Below are 24,108 nucleotides of genomic sequence, written 5' to 3' on the forward strand. Positions count from 1 at the left end.
ACCCGCAACAATGTGGTTGACTCTCAACTGCCCTCTAAGGGCAAGTAGGGGTGGGCAATAAATGCTGGCCTGCCAGCAATGCCCATGTTCCACAAATGAATAAAAAGAAAATGTAGCTACACAGGGCTCAGGATGGAAGAAAGTGGTAGAGCACCATGACTGGGGAGGAAAGATAGAGTTGAAGAGGGAGAGAGAGAGAGGAGGAGGGGTAAGGAAGAGAGGGAGAGAGGAAGAGGGAGAGAGGGAAAGAGAGAGAGGGAGAAGAGATAAAGGAAACAAGGGAGAATGAGAGAAAGGGAGCGATCATAAGAGATAGAAAAATGTGGGAGAGGGCAGAAGACATGGTTGATTGATTGAGGGGACCGAGTGAATGGATAGCATTCCATGGTACAGATGGGACAGGGGCTGGTGGATGCAGTCACAGAGACATCGATCGATAAAAAATGGCCAGTGAGACAGTATCAAAACACACAAGCTCAATCAGCTGTGTCACGCAGACAGTGTTACTAACCCATATGGTTTATTCATTGCATTTTACAGTACAGGATCACAGCGCATGCTGATTACATGATACAACGTAAGAGGAACATGCAGCTTTAATCTGTGACCGACAAACATTGAGATTATATTGGTGACCTTAATATTACAGGAGACCCTTGCCAATAAGTTATTGGGCACTGCGCACATTCTCTCTACACTATTTTAACAGAGTGTCTTTCAAAATCACGAGGTGTCTGGGCAGGGTGAAAAAAAAAACTGTTCCCACTCCTGAAAGGATCGAGAACGAGACGGCACGGATTTAGAGCAAATGCAAAAGCAGGAAAGGTGAGATGAGAGAAAGCTTGTTCACGCAGTGAGTGGGCATGGTCTGGAAAGTGCTGCGAGTGTGGTAGAGTCAGCATCAATTAAATTATTCAAAAAAGGAACGAGACTGAATTGAAAAGTTAGAACGTGCATGGTTACGGGGAGAAGGCGGGAGAATGGCACTCCCCAGTTGCTCCTTCAGACAGCCAGTGCAAACACAATGGGCCGAATGGCCTCCTTTAGAGCTGTAACAAACAATTCTGTGATATGTTAAGTGTCAGTGTACATGCTAATTCACAGCATTGGGCGACAGACAGTGCACCTCAGCCCAGGTTTAAGGTTTACAAGAAGGAAGGAACACTTTGCATGTTTGAGTCAATACAGCTTACTCTTCTGACATAAGACAGAGGACTTTCCACATACACAAGTCAGAACCATTTTTCTCATACATTCTCAGGATGTAGGCTCTGGAAGATCCATCCCTAACTGCCCTTAGAGAAGGAAGTGAGCCGCCTCCTTGCATCACTGCAGTCCACGCCATGTAGGTACATCCACACTGCTGTTAGGGAGGGTGTTCCAGGATTTTGACCCAGTGACAGTGAAGGAAGGCGACATATTTTAAGTCAGGATGTTGAGTGGCTTGGAGGGGAACTTGTGGTGTTCCCAAGCACCTGCTGCCCTTGTCCTTCTAGACGGTCGCAGGTTTGGGAGGTGCTGTCAATGGAATTTTGGTGAGTTCCTGTAGTGCATTTTGTAGATGGTACGTACTGCTGCCACTGTGCATCAGTGGCAGAGGGAGTGAATGTTTGTGGAAGGGATAGTAATCAAGCAGGCTGCTTAGTCTTGGATGATGTCAAGTTTCTTGAGTGTTATTGGAGCTGCACCCATCCAGGCATGTGGGGGGTACTCCATCACACTCCTGACTTGTATCTCCTGGATGGTGGACAGACTTTGGGGAGTTAGGAGGTGGGGTACCCACAGGAGGATTCCCAATTGTAGTCACAGTATAGCGACAATCCAACAAAGTACAGACGAGGGCCTGATCAATGGGGAACTGCCAATCTGTACGAACCTCCACAATGAACAGCATACTTACCAAACTAAGGTGAAGTTAAGGGTGAAGTTAAGGTATGATTGATATTTGATGTCCATGCTTTCCAGGAGACACCAGATATATTAAATGGAAGATATTTTGGCCAATCTTGCTCTTCTCCCTCCATTGAGAAACACTCCCAGTCAACGCCACCAGTTGACAGTTTTGCAGGAGTGTCTCCTTAACTCTCTCTCACACTCTAATAAGTGTACAGCCTTGTGTAAATAAGGCAGAGGCTAAACAACTTTGTATTTATATACAGCCTTTAATGTGGTAAAATTTCACAGGGGACTTCACAGGAAGGACGGGCCCGAAGAATTTGACATGGGCCCAAAGAAGGAGATGTTGGGCCACAGAAGCTTGATCAAAGCAGTAAGCTTTACGGAGCACCTTGAGGAAAAGTGGGATGTCGGGAGGCAAAGAAGGAATCCTGAATTCAACCTGGACACACCACATGTCGCAGTCCAGTGGCACAGATCCACTGAGGGGTGATGAGTGCGAGGTTATGGGAGGGCCAGCAGCACAGTGGTTAGCACTGCTGCCTCACAGCACCAGAGACCCAGGTTCGATTCCCGGCTTGGGTCGTTGTCTGTGTGGCGTTTGCACGTTCTCCCCGTGTCAGCGTGGGTTTCCTCCAGGAGCTCCGGTTTCAGTCCAAAGTTGTGCAGGTTAGGTTGATTGGCCATGCTAAATGAACCCTAGTGCCAGGGGGATGAGCAGGGTGAAGATATGGGGTTACAGGGGATAGGGCTTGGGTGGGATTGGTGTTGGCACAGACTTGATGGGCTGAACGGCCTCCTTCTGCACTGCAGGGATTCTATCATTCTAATCTATGATTACTTACATTACAAACATTTGGAATACACGGTCATCTCCAACACTGCGTTCTGGGTGAAATCAGAGTTCCTGGTTCTATAGGACGGTGTCTATAATCTTTGTTCACTTGCCTGGTGTCCTTGCTCCCTCCTGTAAAACCGACAGTGAGAAGGCAGAGCACGTGACGTAGAAACGCTTTCAGATACAACAAAGTCGTTAAATGTCGTTATTGCAAAAGAAATGGTTTTTTTTGTTGTTTGTTTGTTGTAGAAAGAGGAATGGAGCTGGAGTGTGGTGGAGGCTGATGCTCTCCTCACCGTCAGCCCCTGCTACAACTGCTGGTACTGCTGCTGCCGCTGCTACTACTCCCACTGCTGCACCGGTCCTCGTAGATTGCAATCTCAATCTGCACACAACAGGGTGAAGGAAAGTAGCTCCGCACTGGGGGATAACTCGAGAAGGCTGCGAACAACCACGTGGGATCCCTGGCTTTATTAGCCAGGAGGAGACCATAAGACACATAGTCCATAAGGAGGAGATTACAGAAACACCCTGCTAATCCCCCCGACACTGAGGGACAATTTAGCACGGCCGATCAACCTAACCCATACATCTTTGGACTGTGGGAGTCCAATGCTGCAACTTTATAAGACCCTTGTCAGACCCCACTTGGAGTACTGTGCGCAGTTCTGGTCGCCTCACTACAGGAAGGATGTGGACTCTATAGAGAGGGTGCAGAGGAGATTTACAAGGATGTTGCCTGGATTGGGAGGCATGCCTTATGAAGATAGGTTGAGGGAGCAGGGACTCTTCTCCCTGGAGAGACGAAGGTTGAGAGGCGACCTGATAGAGGTTTATAAAACGTTGAGAGGAATAGATAGGGTGGATTCTCGGAGGCTATTTCCCAGGGCTGAAATGGTCGCTACGAGATGACGCAGGTTTAAGGTGCTGGGGAGCAGGTACAGAGGAGATGTCAGGGGTAAGTTTTTCACTCAGAGGGTGGTGAGTGAGTGGAATCGGCTGCCATCGGTGGTGGGAGAGGCAAACTCGCTGGGGTCTTTTAAAAGACTTCTGGATGAGTATATGCGATTGGGAGAAACAGATAGTTCTATGGCGTGGTAGGTATGGATATGATCGGCGCAACTTGTGGGCCGAAGGGCCTGCTTGTGCTGTAGTGTTCTATGTTCTATGGTAAACTGGAACACCCGGAGGAAACCCATGCGGACATGGGGAGAATGTACAAACTCCACACAGACGATCACCCACGACAGGAATTGAACCTGGGACCCTATCGCTGCGAGGCAGCAGTGCTAACCACTGTGCTACTTCTGCACAGTAGGGATTGTTAGTGAACAGTAGCTGGAACGCTGTGGCTGTGCTGATCTCCAACATCCTCTGCAGCAGATTTCCTTTTCTGGTGGCGCAGTGGTTGGCACTGCTGCCTCACAGCGTCAAGGACGTGGGTTCAATTCCGGCTTCAGGTCACTGTCTTTGCGGAGTCTGCACGTTCTCCCTGTGTCTGCATGGGTTTCCTCTGGGTGCTCCGCTTTTCAGCTCAAGGATGTGTGGGTTAGGTGAATTGGCCGTGCTAAATTGTCCTCTTAGTGCCCAAACTACAAATGGTTGTGAACAAAGCCCAGTCCATCATGCAAACCGGCCTCCAATACATTGACTTCGTCTACACTTCCCAGAAAAGCAGATGAGGGAGAAAGATACAGAAGTCAGTGCTGATGAGAAGTTAGGTCAAGTGTTCGTCACTACAGTAGGGGGTCCTGGGGAAAGATTTTGGGGTTGCGAGTTCCGAGGCAGCAATGGTGGCCATTATGCTTGGACTGGGTTTTGATAGCTGGTGGAGGTGGCCTGACTGGCTGCTCTCCGAGGCCTGATCATTGCTGCTACCCCAGCCTTTGATAAGGTGGACCTTTGCATTGTTCCTCAGGGTAAACCCAACACTCTAACACCACCCACCCCACCCGCAGTGGCCTGCCGCTGTTGTCACTGGACCAGAGACGGAAAACTCTTCAAGTCTGACAATAGATGCAGAGAGAGAACAGAGTTAACAATTCAAGCTTCCCCATCAGAGCTGGAGGAAACTGGATGAGATTTATACTGTTCCTGGGTGGAAGGGTGGAGCAGTAGGGGCGGGATGGAGGATGGAGACAAGGATGCTGTGGACAAAAAGATGAAGGGAATGTAAATGGTGGTGATCATGGCTAAGAAGGGTGCTAATAGCGGCCATTAAGAGGTCATTAGGATCATTAGGGAGGGGATTGTCCAAAGGTATTTTGGCTAAACTACTTATCCGGAAACTCAGCTAATGTTCTGGGGACCTGGGTTCGAATCCCAGCAAGGCAGATGGCGAAATTTGAATTCGATAAAAAATATCTGGAATTAAGAATCTATTGATGACCATGAAACCATTGTCAATTGTTGGAAAAACCCATCTGGTTCACTAATGTCCTTCAGGGAAGGAAATCTGCCGTCCTTACCCCGGTCTGGCCTACATGTGACTCCAGAGAATGTGGTTGACTCTCAACTGCCCTCTGAAATGGCCCAGTAAGTCACTCAGTTCAAGGGCAACTAGAGATGGGCAATAAATGCACAAAAGGTTAAATAAATAGTGTTAATGGCAGGACAAAGGTCAGCAGTGTGGCAAAAGACAACCTGAAACAGGTAACTGAGGGCCCCAGTGCGGTGGGTGTCTGACTCATCTCCTGTATCTCCACTCTCACCCCTACCACTCCCTCCCACAACCAGGCGCTAAGATGGGGGTCACATGGGAAAGGAAGTTTGGGAAGGACTGGGCTAGATGAGGCACAATGGACCATAAATACCAGCGTTGATTGGTTGCACTGAACTTTAAACTCAATATATTGATCTACGTTCCTGTCTGCTGAGGCTGCCTCAGGGACTGAACTTACCCCACACGGTCAAACACAAAAGAAATCTCGGAAAGGATACAACTCGCAGCCCACGTTCAATGGGATCTGTCACCAACAACCCTCGGGGGGCATAGATTTTCTCATTCTGTTCCTGAATGTATTTAGAAATCTTCTTCAAAACCTAGGAGAAAACACACAACAAAGAAGCAAATGTGCAGTATCTCAAGATAAACGAGGGCAATTAGTCAAACTCCAGTTGTCAGTGAAACCTCTGGAGCTAACAGAGGTCCACAGCGGCAATTAAAAGTACAATAAAACCAGTTTCAAGCCCGCACGTAGGACAGAATCTGAGGTAACATCAGAAAACATTCTTTGCGCAATACATGTTGTGATCTGGAAAGGGGATGCCTGGAAGCAAACTCAATTATAACTTGCAAAGCGGAATTGGATATGTATTTGAAGAGTTGACATCTGCAGGGTTGTGGGGGAACAGCAGGGAAGTGGAACTAACTGTTAGCTCTGGCAGATGGACAACAGACCTACTTTGCTTTGGAACGTGGGCAGTGCTGGGAGGCTGCTCGGAGCTGGGAGGCTGCAGTGGGCACCATTAGAAAGACGGACTGAAAATGAACCAAGTATTTTCTTCATTCAGAACGACCTTCTGAATACATAAGAACATAAGAAATAGGAGCAGGAGGAGGCCATCTAGCTCTTTGCATCTGCCCCGCCATTCAATAAGATCATGGCTGATCTGAAGTGGATCAGTTCCACTTTCCCGCTTCCTCCCCATAACCCTTAATTCCCTTGTCTGTCAGAAATCTATTCCAGACTATTCCACAAGTCTTGTCTTTTCCAGCAACCTGTAAGGCTTTTAAAACTCAAAGTGTCAACTGAGCGACAGAGCTTGTTTTAGAAAGTTTAATGCCACTTAAGCACGGATACTTTGATTTGGTTTGATTTATTATTGTCACATGTATTAACATACAGTGAAAAGTATTGTTTCTTGCGCACTATACAGACAAAGCATACAGTTCATAGAGAAGGAAACTAGACAGTGCAGAATGTAGTGTTACAGTCATAGCTAGGGTGTAGAGATAGATCAGCTTAATGCCAGGTAGGTCCATTCAAAAGTCTGACAGCAGCAGGGAAGAAGCTGTTCTTGAGTCAATTGGTACATGACCTCAGACTCTTTTTCCCAATGGAAGAAGGTGGAAGAGAGAATGTCCAGGGTGTGTGGGGTCCTTAATTAAGCTGACTGCTTTGCCAAGGCAGTGGGAAGTGTAGACAGTGTCAATGGATGGGAGGCTGGTTTGTGTGATGGATTGGGCTACATTCACGACCTTTTGCAGTTCCTTGCGGTCTTGGGCAGAGCAGGAGCCCATACCAAGCTGTGATACAACCAGAAAGAATGCTTTCTATGGTGGATCTGTAAAGGTCGGTGAGAGTCATAGCAGATATACCAAATTTCCTTAGTCTTATAAGCTAATAGAGGCATTGGTGGGCTTTCTTAACTATAGCATCAGCATTGGGAGATCAGGACAGGTTGTTGATGATTTGGATGCCAAAAAACTTGAAGCTCTTGACCATTTCTACTTCGTCCGCATTGACGTAGACAGGGGCATGTTCTCCTTTATGCTTTCTGAAGTCGATGACAATCTCCTTCGATTTGTTGACATTGAGTGAGAGATTATTGTCGTTGTGCCAATTCACCAGATTCTCTATCTCATTCCTGTACTTGACTCATCTCATCTCCTACTTTCCAGACATCTGCGTTCTGTTTTTGATATGCTTGGTGTGAGCCAGGGTTTTAATCAGAAGTTCTGTTCTATCACCATACCTCCTGGCTATGCTTGTTAACCTACACTGATACCCGGCCAAGCAACACCTCGATTTCCAATTTCTCATCCTTGTTTTCAACTCTCTCCACGGCATCGCTGCTCCCTATCTCTATCAACTCCCGCAGCTCACAAACGTCCGAGATATCTGCGCTCCTCCAATTCTGACCTCTTGACCATCCCCCAATGTAATCATAAGAACATAAGATCATAAGAAATAGGAGCAGGAGTAGGCCACCTAGCCCTTCGAGCCTGCCCTACCATTCAGTAAGATCATGGCTGATCTGAAGTGGATCAGTTCCACTTTCCCGCTTTCTCCCCATAACCTTTAATCTCCTTGCTTACCAAAAACCTATCTACCCGTGTCTTAAATATATTTAGCGAGGTAGCCTCCACCACTTCAACGGGCAGAGAATTCCAGAGATTCACCACCCTTTGAGTGAAGTTCCTCCTCAACTCCGTTCTAAACTGCGTCCCCCCCCCCCCTTATCTTGAGGCTGTGCCCTCTAGTCCTACTATCCTTTCTGAGCGGGAAGAATCTCTCCACCTCTATCCTATCCATCCCATTCATTATCTTATACGTCTCTATAAGATCCCCCCTCATCCTTCTAAACTCCAACGAGTACAGACCCAGTCTATTCAGCCTCTCTTCATAGTCCAATCACTCTGTGATTGGAGGCTGTGCTTTCAACTGCCTCAATCCTGAACTCTGGAATTCTTTCGGAATTCCCTCCCAAAACCTTTTCGCCTCTCCATTTAGTTTTCTTCCTTTACGTAAGACTATAAGACATAGGAACAGAATTAGGCCGTTCAGCCCATCGCTTCTGCTCCACATTCAATCATGGCTGATACTTTCTCATCCCCATTCTCCTGCCTTTTCCCCATAACCCCTTATTGATCAAGAACCTATCTATCTCTGTCTTAAAGACACTCAATGACCTGGCCTCCACAGCCTTCTGCGGCAAAGAGTTCCACAGATTCACCACCCTCTGGCTGAAGAAATTCCTCCTCATCTCTGTTTTAAAGGATCGTCCCTTTAGCCTGAGGCTGTGTCTTCTGGTTCTAGTTTTTCCTACTGGTGGAAACATTCTCCCCAGACCCACTCTATCCAGGCCTCACAATATCCTGTAAGTTTCAATAAGATTCCCCCCTTATCCTTCTAAACTCCAACAAGTACCGACCCAAAGTCCTAAACCGTTTCACAAATGACAAGTTTTATTTCGCTTCCTGAAGCCTACCACTTTCACCAGATTTATGGTCACCTGACCCAATATCCCTTTCTGAAGCCTGGTGTCAGATTTAGCTTAACGATGCTCCAACAAAACACTTTGGGTCATTTTATTTCAATTAAGGTCCTGTAGAAATACGAGGCTGTTTTTAGGGAAGTTTGGGATTCGATCCTTCGCTCGGCTCTCTCTGGTAAGACAAACCAATCACTCACAAATGCAGCAAAGCAAGGTCGAAACACAAAAGCTTCCAACGAACAGGGAGCCATCGAGCAAACACTGAGATGTGTGCAGTCTGGGGCACAGAACAAAAAGAGGTGTGGTCCCTTTATAACACGGTAATTATCATTCTGCATTCATTGCTACGACAACCATTCATCATTGGTTGCACAGAAGTTATCTTCCAGGAAAATATTATGACAACTTGGTTGCTGAACAGTTGTGATTTTGGTTAACTAAAGCATTAGAAAGAAGAAAAATGAAATTATATGACTTTAATTGGGGAGCAGTCATAACCACACAGTACCATAAGTATTTTAGCACGGTGGTGAGCACTGCAGCCTCACAGTGCTAGGGACTCAAATTTGATCCTGGGTGACTGTCTGTGTGGAGTCTGCACTTCTCCTGTGTCTGCACAGGTTTCCTCCGGGTGCTCCAGTTTCCTCCCACACTCCAAAGATGTGCAGATTAGGTAGAATTGGCCATGCTAAATTGCCCCTAGTGTCCAAAGATCTGTAGGTTAGGTGCATTGGCCATGCTAAATTGCCCCTTAGTCTCCCACGATGTGTAGGTTAGGGGGATTAATGGGGGTAAATAAGTGAGGCTACGGGAATAGGTCCTGGGTGGGTCAGTGTAGACTCAATGGGCTGAATGGCCTCCTTCTGGACTGTACGGATGCCTGGTAAGTAAACTGTTTCAAAATTTCATCAGATTCCGGGTCTAACACAATAACTTGAATTTATTTCTCATCTTTAAAACAGGAAAATGTTACAAGGTCCTTCACAGAAACTTAATCCGGTAAGAATTGGAGCGTGCCAAAACAGGAAGACACCTGGACCAGTTATGAGAAAGTCAGTACAAGAGGTAAACATGAAAGTGCGGCTTAAGGAAAATGGGAGGGAGAGGATTCTGGAGAGAATTCCAGAGTTCAGATCCAAGGTTCCTGAAGGCAATGGTAGGGCGATAGAAGTTGGAATAGTGCAGGAACTAAGCATTAGAAAGGAGAAAAATAAAATGATATGATATTTAATCAGGAGCAGTGATGACTACACAAACCATAAGCATCTCAGCATGGTGGTTAGCACTGCTGCTTCACAGCACCAGGCATTCAGGTTCGATTCCAGCCTTGGGTTCCTTTCTGTGTGGAGTTTGAGTTCTCTCCTCATAGCTGTGTGGGTTTCCTCTGGGTGCTCTGAATTTCCCCCCACACTCCAAAAATGTGCAGGTTAGGCCAGGCTAAGTTGCCCCCACTAAGACAAGAGTTCTCGGAGGTTTGCAGGGCTGGAGGAGATTACAGAGATTGTGAAAGTTTATCAGTCACAAGTAGGCTTACATTAACACTGCAATCAAGTTACTGTGAAAATCCCCTAGTCTCCACATTCCGGCGTCTGTTCGGGTTACACTGAGGGGGAATTTAGCACGGCCAATGCAACTAACCAGCACGTCTTCAAGGCTGTGGGGGGAAATTGCAGCATCCGGAGGAAACTCGTGCAGACATGGGGAGAACATGCAGACTCTGCACTGACAATGTCTGGAATCGAACCGGGTACCTGGCGCTGTGAGGCCAGCAACGCTACGATAGGCAAGAGTGCGAATGCATCGAGGGATTTGAGCATAAGGAACAAGGTTTTTAAATGAGGGGCGTTGATGGACAGGGAGCAAATGTAGAATTTAATAATGGGAACAAAGAACATTACAGCACAAGAGGCCCTTCAGTCCTCCAAGCCTGTGCCAATCACGTTGTCCTATCTAGATCAACTGCTTTTAAACCTCTATTCCCCACCTGTTCCTGTGTCCATCTAGGTAAGTCTTAAATGTGACTAATGTAACTGCCTCAACCACCTCACTTGACAGTGCATTCCAGGCCACCAGCACTCTCTGTGTAAAAAACCTCCCCACACACCTCCACTGAACCTTAACCCCCTTACCTTGAAGTTGTGCCCCCTTGTAATTGTCATTTCTGCCCTGGGAAAAAGCTTTCAACTGTTCACCCTATCTGTACCCCTCATAATTTTATAAACTTCTATCAGGTCACCCCTCAGCCTCTGTCTTTCCAGGGAGAACAATCCCAGTTTATTCAATCTCTCCTCATAGCCAAGACCCTCCACACCAGGCAACATCCTGGTAAACCTTTTCTGTACTCTCTCCAAAACCTCTGCATCGTTCTGGTAGTGTGGTGACCAGAATGGGACACATTATTCCAAATGTGGCCTAACCAATGGTTTGTTAAACTGTAACATAATTTACCAACTTTTATACTCGATGCCCTGTCCGATGAAGGCAAGCATGCCATCTGCTTTTGTCACCATCTCTTCCACCCGTGCTGCCACTTTCCAGGATCCCTGGACCTGCTCGCCCGGATCTCTCTGTACGTCTTCTCACCGGGTGTAACCAAAATGGAAAACCCACTCGCAAAACACTCAACCGATGGGACAAAGTACTGTGTCCATTCCGGAGTTTAATAACTCATTCATTTTTTTATATCCTATTGTGGGGTGTGGGTACCGCTGGCTGGGCCACCATTTATTGCCCATCCCTATTTGGTGAACCACTTTTCTTGAACTGCAGCAGTCCACGTGGCGTAGGTTCACCCGCAGTGCTGTTAGGGAGGGAATTCCAGGATTTGGATCCAGCGACAGTGAAGGAATCTTTGCTAAAATAAAATGGAATTGTTCTAAACTCTTAGCAATGTAACATTTCAACGATATCCGTCGCATGAGAAGCAAAGCCAGATCTTAGTTCCCCTTTAATTTTTCAGCCTCTTGGCCAAGCCCTCCCCGGCTGATCCATATCACACTTGGCTTCATCTTGGAATTAAAACCTTACGTTTTAAAATAAAGGGAACAAAAGACAAGGGAGTTCTCAGGTAGACTGTCTGGCTCATCAACAATAGCCATCTGTTTTCTGGAGAAAGCTGAGAGGTTGTAAAGGAGATCAAATGGGCTACTTTACACCCACGGCCACAGCTCTGAGTAGGCTTCAATGTGCCAACAGGCCTTCTCCAGTAACTCTTCATTAAAGTATCTGAAACAGTTCCAAGGATATCATCAACGAGGAGTCATTCAGCTGTGACCACCAAGTAGCACAAGTTTCTGTAGTGTCCGATTTCCTGCAATAGCGCTCTCCATTTAATCAGGTCAGGCCATCTCCAGTGACCTGTCATGAAGGGTTCTGGTGACCATAAGATACCAAACAGATGCAGGTGGGTATCAGCCATCAACCTGACTGCGCGATCCTCTAGGTCTTCCCCTCTGTCAGCTAAGAACGCAAGGTTCTCCGCTATTTTCCTGAGTCGCGCCGTAACCCCTCCTGAATGGGAAGTACCTCCGTCGCAGGCTCCTTGGGAAGGGTGTGGAAGAAAGGGCAGAAGGAAATGTTTAACTCTCCCTCCACCTCAGCCCAAGGCAGGGTCAGGACCTGGTGCCAGGGATCAAAGATGCGACCTCAGTCCAGTTCTAACGCAATACAGTTACACCAATGAGATGGGGTGGCACAGTGGTTAGCACTGCTGCCTCGCAGCACCAGGGGCCCAGGTTCAATTCCCGACTTGGGTCACTGTCTGTACGGAGTCTGCACGTTCTCCCCACATCTGCATGGGGGGGGGGGGGGGGGGGGGGGCGGGTTTCCTCCAGATGGTCCAGTTTCCTCCCATAGTCCAAAGATGTGTTGGTTAGGTGGATTGGCCATGATAAATTGCCCCTTAGTGTCAGGGGGACTAGCTAGGGTAAATGCATGGAGATATGGGGAGAGGCCTGGGTGGGATTGTGGTCAGTGCAGACTCAATGGGCTGAATGGCCTCTTTCTGCACTGTAGGATTCTATGATATTAGTTTCCCATTAACAATCTACTCCAAACAATGGAGAAGTGGTCTGTGGAAATGAGATATCAGTCAGTCAGGAATAGCTTGGTTAGCCAGGCTAATGTGTCTGAACCAGGGTATTCCAGATATCTCAGCTATGGGCATCAGATGTGATTTTATTTCAAGTGTCATTGTGTTCAAAATCATAGAATCCCGACAGTGCAGAAAAGGCCATTTGGCCCACTGAGTTTGCACCGGCTGTCTGATAGAGTATCTTATCACAACCCTCTCCCTGCCCTATCCCTGTAACCCCACAAATCTCCCATGGTGAATTCGCCTAATCTAGGGATATCTGAGGACAATTTTCCCATTCCACATGCCTCGGGAATCATAGAGGGCAGGACATGGACCTCGCAAAGGTCTGTTGACCCTGGAGTAGGTGAGCGAAGTCAGAATATCCCGCCGGAGGGGCAACTTAGCATGGCCAATCCGCCTAACCTACACATTTTTCGGATTGTGGAAGTTCTTTATGGGAGTTCTTTATCCAATTTCCATGGCAGCAAAGAATCCGCTTTATGTCTGCAATCTCACTGAATAAAGATACAACCCCAGAGATAGAGAGGTTTCGCTGGCCCTAGGGATGCTGGGTATAAAGTTCACCATTCCACAAGGGCTGTTTCACTGACAAATCTCAGTGTTGCCTCACACTGATCAGTGTACAGTGCCCTGGTAACTGTTCTGTGAATGGAGAAATTCAGCTACAAGGAGAAATGCCAGCAATCCAGACTCAAATCAAAGTTAAAGATACAGGACTAAGGTGCAAACAATATACTGAAGGCTGTTTTAAGTGCGTCGCTTGCCATTTTCCAGTGGTTGAGAGTGCCTCTTGAGGTTTCAACATGCCAGATATTTAACCCTCTCAGTAACTGCTCATTTTCCTTTCCAAATGTCACTTCACATCGATCCTGAACTGGAAGCAGCAGGAATGTTTGTGTTCTTCAAGATTTTCCATTTGGTAAATCTTGTGTTTAAATTGCAGTGCTCTGGGGAAGGAAAATAAGATTAATTGGATTGCGCTCTCAAAGAGTAGGGGCAGACACGATGGGCTGAACGACCTTCTCCTGTGCTCTTATAAGGCTATGATTCTATGAAGGGACACTAATCCCAGGAACAAAAAGCCCTTCCCAATCTGGAAGGTCAGTGCTAGTGTTAAGGAATTGCAAGTAGTTTGCAGCGTAGCAGAACGCAGAGTGAAGTTCCCTCTGCACCGTTCCCGAACTATCTCAACCCACACCTCGAGAGACATGCCTTTGCGGAACAGGCTGGCAGAGTGGTGAGGCCCACTCCTATCCCAGTGGTGTGCACTGTTACACTGCTCACATCTTACAGCCTGTCTGCATCAAACCAGGGACACTATCTTTACTGAGAACTTGATAAAGACTGGTTGATAATTGAGTCTAACAACCAACAGAGGAGACTGAACAAGGCTGCTTGAAAGGGTACTATCTAATACAAAAACCACACAAACCAGCCTCCCATCCATTGACTCTGTCTACACTTCCCACTGCCTCAGAGAAGCAGCCAGCATAATTAAGGAGCCTATGCGTCCCGGACGTTCTCTCTTCATCCTTTTTCCATCAGGAAAGGATACTAAAGACTGAGGATACGTACCAACCGATTCAAGCTTCTTACCTGCTGCCATCAGAACTTTTGAATGGACCTAAATAAATGTTAATTACTGCAGATACAAGAATCTGAAACCAAAAGAGAAAACGCTGGAAAATCTCAGCCAGTCTGGCAGCATCTGTAAGGAGAGAAAAGAGCCTATATTTCGAATCCAGATGACCCTTTGTCAAAGCTTTGGATTCGAAATGTCAGCTCTTTTCTCTCCTTACAAATGCTGCCAGACCTGCTGAGATTTTCCAGTGTTTTCTCTTTTGGGTTTGAATAGACCTACCTCACATTAAGTTGATCTTTCTCTACACCCTAGCTATGACTGTAACACTACATTCTGCACTCTCTCCTTTCCTTCTCAATGAGCGGTATGCTTTGGCTGTATAGCACGCAAAAAACAATACTTTTCACTGCATACTAATACATGTGACAATAATAAATCAAACCAACTCAAAACCGTTCTGATTCATGACTGCTACAACTAACAGGGGTTGGGATGTTGTGTTACAAATGTACTAGACATTGGTATGGCCACATTTGGAGTATTGCGTACAATTTTGGTCACCCTACTATAGGGAGGATGTTATTAAATTAGAAAGGAAGCAAAAAAGATTTACAAGGATGTTACTGGGTCTGGAAGGTTCAAATTATAAGGAGAGGCTGGATAGACTGGAACTTTTTTCTCTGCAGCATAGAAGGATGAGGGGTGACCTTATAGAGGTTTATAAAATGATGAGGGACGTAGATAACGTGAATAGCCAAGGTCTTTCTCCCCAGGGTAGGGGAGTCCAAAATTAGAAACTTATAAGAAATTTACAAAATTCTAACAGGGTTAGATAGAGTAGATTCAGAAAGAATGTTCCCAATGATGGGGGAGTCCAGAACTGGGGTCATAGTTTGAGGATAAGGGGTAAACTTTTTCGAACTGAGATGAGGAGAAATTTCTTCACCCAGAGGATAGTGAACGTGTGGAACTCACTCCCACAGAATGTAGTTGAGGCCAAAACGTTGTCTGATTTCAAGAAGAAATTAGATATAGCTCTTGGGGCTAAAGGGATCAAGGGATATGCGGAGAAGTGGGGGGGGATTAGGATATTGAATTCGATGATCAGCCATGATCAAAAGGAATGGCGGAGCAGGCTTGAAGGGCTTAATCCTGCTTCTAGTTTCTATGTTGAGGTTTAGATTTAAAAGGGACCTGAGGGGCAACTTTTTCCACACAGAGGATGGTGTGTGTATGGAACGAGCTGCCAGAGGAGGTGGTAGAGGCGGGTACAATTACAATGTCTAAAAGACATTTGGACGGGTACGTGGATGGGAAAGGTTTAGTGGGATATGGGCAAAATGTAGGCAAATGGGGCTAGTTCAGTTTAGGAAACCTGGTGGGCACAGACGAGTTGGGCCGAAGGGCCTGTTTCCGTGCTGTAAATCTCTGTGACTCTGTGTAGCAGCTTAGCTGCAATCTCTGAGGAAAATCAAATGGAAACTTTGCCTCTGATACCTTTTCATATCGAGTCTCCATGCAGATGAAGATGACATAGGCAGTAACACACGCCAAACAGCCTTCAAAGTAGGACGTTCCTCCAATTTTCTCTGCTTCAGCGTAGTAATTGTTTAAGGTCTTTACGGTTTCTTCAAAGTAGTGTCTTTCAACCTGGAAGGGAGAGAAATGGAAACCGATGGTTTGGAGGCCTCAGTAAAACATTTCCACCGTCTCATTTTACAAGCATTTCCCACCGTGCGGAGAACGAGCAGGAGTTGTGCGATATCTCTGCCTCATTTCACACTCTGACCTGTCGCTTACAAAGGACAACTGACCGTCAGTGGCATTCACCGCGAGCAAGATCTGGACCTCAACCTCTGCGACAGAAAACGCCTGCTACAGACAGCTCTGAAACATCACCCTACCCTGAGAGGATGCACTATTACTGGGTGAAAACCTGAGGATTTCTCTCAGTGACAGAGAAGAAGCTCTGCCTTAAAGTAAAGTAAAAGTGAAGTTTATTTATTAGTCTCAAGTAGGTTTAGATTCACACTGTAGTGAAGTTACTGTGAAAATCCCCTAGTCGCCTCACTCCTGCTCGGGTACACTGAGGGAGAATTTAGCACGGCCAATCAACCTAACCCGCACATCTTTGGACTGTGTGAGGGAACCGGAGCACCCGGAGGAAACCCACGCAGACACAGGGAGAACATGCAAACCCCACACAGACAGTGAGTGACCTGAGGCTGGGAATCGAACACAGGACCCTAGCGCTGTGAGGCAGCAGTGCTAACCACTGTGCTATCCTCCTTCACTAAAGGACATTAGCGAACCAAGTGGGTTTTGTCCAACAATCGAAAATGGCTTCATGGTCACTTGTACCAAACTAATTTTTCAATTTCAAATTTATTCATAAAATCATAGAATCCCTGCAGTGCAGAAGGAGGCCATTTGGCCCATTGAGTCCGTACTGACTCTCTGATAGAGTATTTTTCCCAGGCCTCTTTCACAGACCTTTCCCTGTAACTTAGCACATTTGTTTCATTAATTCCCCCCCAAAACCTGCACATCTTGGGACACTAAGGAACAAAAGACAAAACATTGGAAAATCTCAGCAGGTCTGGCAGGGTCCGTAAGGAGAGAAAAGAACTGATGTTTTGAGTCCAGATGATCCTTTGGCAAAGGAACAATTTAGCATGGCCAATCCACTGAACCTGCACATCTTTGGACTTATGGGAGGAAACTGGAGCACCTTGAAGAAACCCAGGCAGAGATGGGGAGAACATACAGATCTGCACTGACAGTAATTCAAGGCTGGAATCAAACCCAGGTCTCTGGCACCCAGAGGCAGCAGTGCTAACCACTGTGCCACCCCATTGTGGGATTTGAACCCACGCCTGGATTACTAGTCCAGTGACATTACCGCTACACCACCATCTCTGCTCAACATGTAAAAAGACAGGACAGGAAACCATTTAATGTTGGCAAGTGTGAGGTGGTCCACTTTGGTAGGAAGAATGGTAGGAAGGACTATTACTTACGTGGCGAAAAACTGCAGCAGGCGATGGTGCAGAGGGACCTCGGGGTCCTTGTGCATGAGTCGCAAAAACCCAGCTTGCAGGTGCAGCAGGTGGTCAGGAAGGCGAATGGGATGCTGGCCTTCATAGCGAAGGGGATTGAATATAAAAGTAGGGAGGTCTTGCTGCAGCTGTATAGGGCATTGGTGAGGCCGCAGCTGGAGTACTGTGTGCAGTTTTGGGCGCCGCACCTGCGCAAAGATATTTTGGCCTTGGAGGGAGTGCAGAGGAGGTTTACTAGGCTGATACCGGAGTTGAGGGGGTTGAGCTATGAGGAGAGGCTGAATAAACTAGGCTTGTACTCGTTGGAGTTTAGAAGAATGAGGGGAGATCTCATTGAGACGTATAAGATGATGAATGGGATGGATAGGATAGAGGTGGAGAGACTCTTCCCGCTCAAAAAAGACAGTAGGACTAGGGCGCACAGCCTCAAGATAAAGGGGAGGCGGTTTAGAACGGAGTTGAGGAGGAACTCCTTCACTCAAAGGGTGGTGAATCTCTGGAATTCTCTACCCGTTGAAGTGGTGGAGGCTGCCTCGCTAAATATTTTCAAGAAGCGGGTTGATGGGTTTTTGATAAGAGAGGGGATTAAGGGTTATGGGGAGAGGGCCGGAAAGTGGAACTGAGCCATGACAGATCAGCCATGATCTTATTGAATGGCGGGGCAGGCTCGAAGGGCCAGATGGCCTACTCCTGCTCCTATTTCTTATGTTCTTATTTTGCTCATTTCATAGTTGTGCGTAGTTTTGTTACTGCGCCTGTAATCTACTCATTTACTTTACAGCCTTTGAGTCAAGGGAAATCAGCCATGAACCCTGCCTGCCAATGCTAGTATTTAAAATAAAAAATATCTGCAGCAAATTAACTGTGCAGCAAATCTAGGAATTTTATAACAAGCCTCAAGCTTGTTAACGCTGAATAACGAGCAGCAAACAAACTGTTTCTCTAAAAGCTTCTTTCTTTAGGTTAGTGCCAAGTCTTGGGGGTGAGGACCACACACTGAATCAGTGGCAACCGGATGTGAAATTCTCAGTGCCAACTCAAACATCGAGGCCAATTAGTGACCAGGGCGATGATTAAACAGAGACCGGTCGTAGCAGAACTTGGCAGCAAGACCCAGAGCCAGCAAGCCTTTGAAGTTTAAGATCTCAATGAGGGATCCATTAGTTTGGTCAGGATTGAGAAAGTCGCAATCAGTCAGTTGGACCCATGATTTACTTCCCGTCTGATTAGTTCAGGGCCGATGTGCTCTGAACCCCGGAATTGGATAACCACGCAACAGGGATGGCGTGGAAGGAATGCCGCAGAAGTGCCAGAGATACCCACCCCCTGCCAAAGGCGGAGGAGTATGGGGTCAATACAAAGTCCACCAGGAGTTGAAGCCCCCCCTGCTTCACCTGAAGGGCATGAGAGTGGTGTAATCCCGAAACAGGCAAGTGTGAAGGACCGTGAGAGAAAACATGGAGTGGAACGCTCCCTGAGGCACAGCGTGAGAAAGTGGGGTTGAAACAAGAATCTGAAGACAAAGGCATCGAAATGAGAACATGGGATTGTGAGCTCGTTCAAAGCAAAAAGCCCCTTTGGGTCCAATAGCCTTAATAGCCTTCCCCTCCCATCCCATCCCATCCCACCCCCCCCACCCCCAACACCCCCCCCCACCCCCAACCCCCCCACACCCAACCCCCACCACCCCCACCTCCAACTCCCCACCACCCCCAACCCCAACCCCACCGCCCCCAACCCCAACCCACCCCCACCCCCAACCCCCCCACACCCAACCCCCACCCCCACCACCCCCAACCCCCTACACCCAACCCCAACCCCACCACCCCCAACCCCCCTACACCCAACCCCCACCACCCCCACCTCCAACTCCCCACCACCCCCAACCCCAACCCCACCGCCCCCAACCCCAACCCACCCCCAATCCCAACCCACCCCCACCCCCAACCCACCCTACCCCCACCCCCCCACCCCCAATCCCAACCCACCCCCACCCCCCCACCCCCAACACACCCCCAACCCACCCTACCCCCACCCCAACGCACCCTACCCCCAACACACCCCCAACCCACCCCACCCCCAACACACCCCCAACCCACCCCACCCCCAACCCACCCCACCCCAACGCACTCCCCAACTCCCAACCCCCTGCCCCACCCCCAACCCCCAACTCCCCCCCCACCCCCACCCCCAACCACACCCACCCCCCCTTTTCAAAAATGTTGTCAAGTTGTTTTGCTCCCACATCCGTGTCATTCCCATACTCCCTACACCCCAGGTGCCGGTAACATTCCACCATGCGGAGTGTGCTCCCCTCTGCTCCCCCTGATGAGGGATGGGTGGCGGGGGGGTTGGCAATGGGTGGGGAGTGGGTGGAAATGGGTGGTGGATGTGGGGGTTTGGGGATGGTGGAATTGGGGGGGGCATTGGGGGATTTGGGTGAGTTGGGGGTGGGTGGAAGTGAGTGGGGGGGAGGATAAGTTTGGGGTGGGCATGGGGTTCTCCCACTTATTCCAGAAACTGGACTCTCCCTGTTCTGGTCTCCCCACATCACAGAAACATTCCTTTTTAATTGAACGTTTCAATTCCTTTCATTATCTTGAGCAACTCAATCAAATCACTGCTTAATCTGACCCGTTCTGACGAAGGGTCACCCAGATTCGAAACGTTGACTCTATTCTCTCCACAGATGCTGTCAGACCTGCTGAGATTTTCCAGCATTTTCTGTTTTTGCTCCACTTCATCTTCCAGAAGCAAGGACCTGCAATCCCCAGTCTGGGCCTCGACACGGGGACCAACTGTGTCCAAATTACTCCAGTGATAACTCGTTACCTCAGCACAGGCCCAGAATCGGACACAGGAAAATCACTGGGATTAACCCAGATATAGGGTGGGCGTGTGCAACGACTGCCCACACACAGGGCAGTCAGAAATATGTCAACTTTCGTTCTTTTCCTCAAACTAGTCAACTTCTGCTCAACATTAAGCTCCTTGGCCCAGCTCTCCGCACTGACAATTCAGATCTGCCCATGGTCACACTAGAAACATAGAAACTAGAAGCAGGAATAGGCCATTCAGCCCTTCGAGCCTGCTCCACCATTCATTATGATCATGGCAGAGCAGGATTGAGGGATCACATCACCGGCTGCTATTGCTTAAGTTCATATTTGCAAAGTAAAGAAATGCCAACATTGAAATACCCGACTCTCCAACTCTGGTGGGAACTTGGTCTGAAACTGGCACAGGATGCCATCCGTGTAGTCTCGCTGGATGAAGACTTTGGTTGCCAACGAGGCGCTCGGCTGTAACTCCTGAAGATTGTGAACCTGGAGGAGAGAGAAGCAAATCAGGGAGTGAAGAGGACGCGGGGCCTTTGATCACACCCTCAGATAACTGCTGACAGGAGACGGGGACAGCACGGCGGCACAGTGGTTAGCACCGCTGCCTCACAGTGCCAGGGACCCGGGTTCAACTCCAGCCTTGGGTCACTGTCTGGGTGGAGTTTGCACGTTCTCTCTGTGTCCGTGTGGGTTTCCTCCGGGTGCTCCAATTTCTTCCCACACTCCAAAGATGTGCAGGTTAGGTGGACTGGCCATGATAAATTGCGCCTTAGTGTCAGGGGAATTAACAAGGTAAATACATGGGGTTACGGGGATAAGGCCTGGGTGGGACTGTTGTTGGTGCCGACTCGATAGGCTGAATGGCCACCTTTTGCACTGCAGTGATTATATGGTTCTTTTCAATTACCTATAAAAGGGGCTTTGCTACGCGGTGGGGCCTGAGACACCAATAGCATATACCAGGCCTTGTAAAATTTGGCCTCAAATCTCAACCCCATTCTTCAAGAAGAACATACTTTGTTTCTCCCCTAAAATCTCACAACAGTAAATTCACATTTTGTATCCTGATGATCTGAAATGTTAACTCTGTTTCTCTCTGTACAGGGGCGGTCTGACCTGCTAACCTGCATTTTCTGTTTTTATTTCAGATTTTCAACCTCCGCGCTATTTTGCTCATCGCTTTTGAAAGATGAGATGAAGAAAGACCCAACAAGAGAGGCAGAATGAATTCCTCAAGGTGTACACTGTTGTTCACAATGGATAGGACATCATGCCCTCCTCCTGCCACCATTTGCCTGGACGGGTGCAGCTCCAACAACACTCAAGAAGCTCGACACCATCCAGGACAAAGCATCACATCTACAAACATTCAATCCCTCCACCACCAGCGCTCAGTAGCAGCAGTGTGTACCATCTACAAGATGCACTACAGCAATTCATCAAAGATCCTTAGACAGCACCTTCCAAACCCACAACCACTTCCATCTAGAAGGACAACAGACACAAGGGGACACCGCCACCTGCAAGTTCCCCTCCAAGCCGCTCACCCTCTTGATTTGGAAATATATCAGCGTTCCTTCACAATCGCTGGGTCAAAATCCTGGAACCTCTCCCTTATAAATGATCTGGATGAGGGAATAGTTGGGTGGATTAGTAAATTTGCTGATGACACCAAAGTCGGAGGTGTGGTAGATAGTGAGGAAAGGTGTCTTAGTTTACAGGGGGACTTGGACAAGTTGCAGAGCTGGGCCGAGAGGTGGCGGATGGAGTTTAATGTGGAAAAGTGTGAGGTAATTCACTTTGGCAGGAATAACAGATGTGTGGAGTATAGGGCTAACGGTAGGACTCTGAATAGTGTGGATGAACAGAGGGATCTAGGTGTACGTGTACATAGATTCCTGAAAGTTGGGAATCAAGTAGATACGGTTGTTAGGAAGGCATACGGTGTCTTGGTGTTTATTGGTAGGGGGACTGAATTTAGGAGCCACAGCATCATGTTGCAACTGTACAAGACTCTGGTGCGGCCGCACTTGGAGTATTGTGTGCAGTTCTGGTCCCCACATTATAGGAAGGATGTGGAGGCTTTGGAGAGGGTGCAGAGGAGGTTTACCAGGATGTTGCCTGGTATGGAGGGGAGGTCCTATGAGGAGAGACTGAGGGATTTGAGGTTGTTTTCGTTAGAAAGAAGGAGGCTAAGAGGGGACCTTATTGAAACATATAAGATGATTAGAGGTTTAGATAGGGTGGACAGTGATAGCCTTTTTCCTCAGATGGAGAAAGCTAGCACGAGGGGGCATAGCTTTAAATTAAGGGGTGGTAGTTATAGGACGGATGTCAGGGGTAGGTTCTTTACCCAGAGGGTGGTGAGGGATTGGAATGCCCTGCCTGCTGCAGTTGTAAATGTGCCTAGTTTGGGGGCGTTTAAGAGATCCGTGGATAGGTTTATGGATGGAAAGGGTTTGGTTTAGGTTAGAGGGTCATTGCTTTTTAACTGGTCGGCGCAACATCGTGGGCCGAAGGGCCTGTTCTGCGCTGTAATGTTCTATGTTCTATTAACGGCATTGTGGGTCAACCCACGGAACATGGACTGCAGCGATTCAAGAAGGCAGCTCACCACCACCTTCTCGAGGGCAACTAGGGATGGACAATAAGTGCTGGCCAGCCAGCGGCACCCATGTCCCTGCACGTTCTTCCTGGACAGATGATAATCCAATTCCCTTTTGAATGCCTCAGTTGAACCTGCCTCCACCACACTCTCAAGCAGCATATTCAAGATCTTGACCATTTACTGAGTGAACGGGTTGTTCCTCGTGTCTCCCTTGCTCCTTTTGCCAATTACCTAAGAAAGACCACCAATGAATGTCCCCAGCTTTGGCTCGCAAACTCAAATCCATGATTCACTGTGATTTCTTTCTGGACAAAAGGAATAATGAGAACTCATATAAATAGGAATAAATCTTTCCTGGAATATTCCAGCTCACATGACAGACTGTAAATGTTCACTTCACTTTTTTTTAAGTTTATTTATTAGTCACAAGTAAGGCTTACGTTGTTGTTCGTCTATTGTCATCGATGACCTCGACACCATTAGTCATTTTTGAGGCTGGTTTAAGGCTTACATTAACACTGCAATGAAGTCACTATGAAGCTCTCCTAGTCACCACATTCGGGTGCCTGTTTGGGTCAACGCACCGAACCAGCACATCTTTCAGACCGTGGGAGGAAACTGGAGGAAACCCACGCAGACACAGGGAGAATGTGCAAACTCCACACATAAGGAAATTTGGCATGTCTGCTACGACTCTCGCCAACTTTTATGGACGCACCATAGAAAGCATCCTTTCTGGCTGCATCACAGCTTGGTATGGGCTCCTGCTCTGTCCATGACACAGAGAAACTACAAAGGGTCGTGAACGAAACCCAATCCATCACTCAAACCAACCTCCCATCCATTGACTCTGTCTACACTTCTCGCTGCCTCAGGAAAGCAGTCAGCAAAATTAAAGACCCCATGCCCCCGGGACATTCTCTCTTCCACCTTCTTCCGTTGGAAAAAGGTACTAAAGTCTGAGATCACGTACCAACCGACTCAAGAACAGCTTCTTCTCTGCTGCCATCAGACTTTTGAATGGACCTAGTTTGCATTAAGTTGATCTTTCTCTTCACCCTAGCTATGACTGTAACACTACACTCTGCACTCTCTCCTTTCCTTCTCTATAAACGGTATGCTATGTCTGTACAGCATGCAATAAATAATACTTTTCACTGTATATTAGTACATGTGACAATAATAAATCAAATCAAAATCTGAGCCCTCTGGTTTCTGACCTCCCACCAACTGGAACAATTTCTCCCTG

The 24,108-nt window shown here is 47.7% G+C and overlaps 1 protein-coding gene across 2 annotated transcripts in view; it reads right to left on the reverse strand.

Annotated features, from left to right (window-relative positions):
* Positions 1 to 512: 512 nt before the first annotated feature.
* The window catches only part of LOC145354505 (golgin subfamily A member 7B-like), a 29,066-nt gene continuing 5,470 nt past the window's right edge, over positions 513 to 24,108 (reverse strand). The window contains exons 2-5 of one of the 2 annotated variants that reach the window (XM_080205931.1): positions 20,612 to 20,737; positions 15,850 to 16,002; positions 5,675 to 5,776; positions 513 to 3,119 (exon numbers count right to left, since the gene is read on the reverse strand). In XM_080205931.1, the coding sequence (XP_080062057.1) occupies positions 3,033 to 3,119; positions 5,675 to 5,776; positions 15,850 to 16,002; positions 20,612 to 20,737 (468 nt within the window). In that variant the 3' untranslated portion in view covers positions 513 to 3,032. Of the gene's footprint in view, positions 3,120 to 5,674; positions 5,777 to 15,849; positions 16,003 to 20,601; positions 20,738 to 24,108 lie in introns of both variants that reach the window. The other variant, XM_080205932.1, reaches the window with a different exon arrangement.

The sequence above is a fragment of the Carcharhinus amblyrhynchos genome, chromosome 17 (genome assembly GCF_965287045.1).
Source record: "Carcharhinus amblyrhynchos chromosome 17, sCarAmb.v2.hapA, whole genome shotgun sequence".
Classification (NCBI taxonomy): domain Eukaryota; kingdom Metazoa; phylum Chordata; class Chondrichthyes; order Carcharhiniformes; family Carcharhinidae; genus Carcharhinus; species Carcharhinus amblyrhynchos.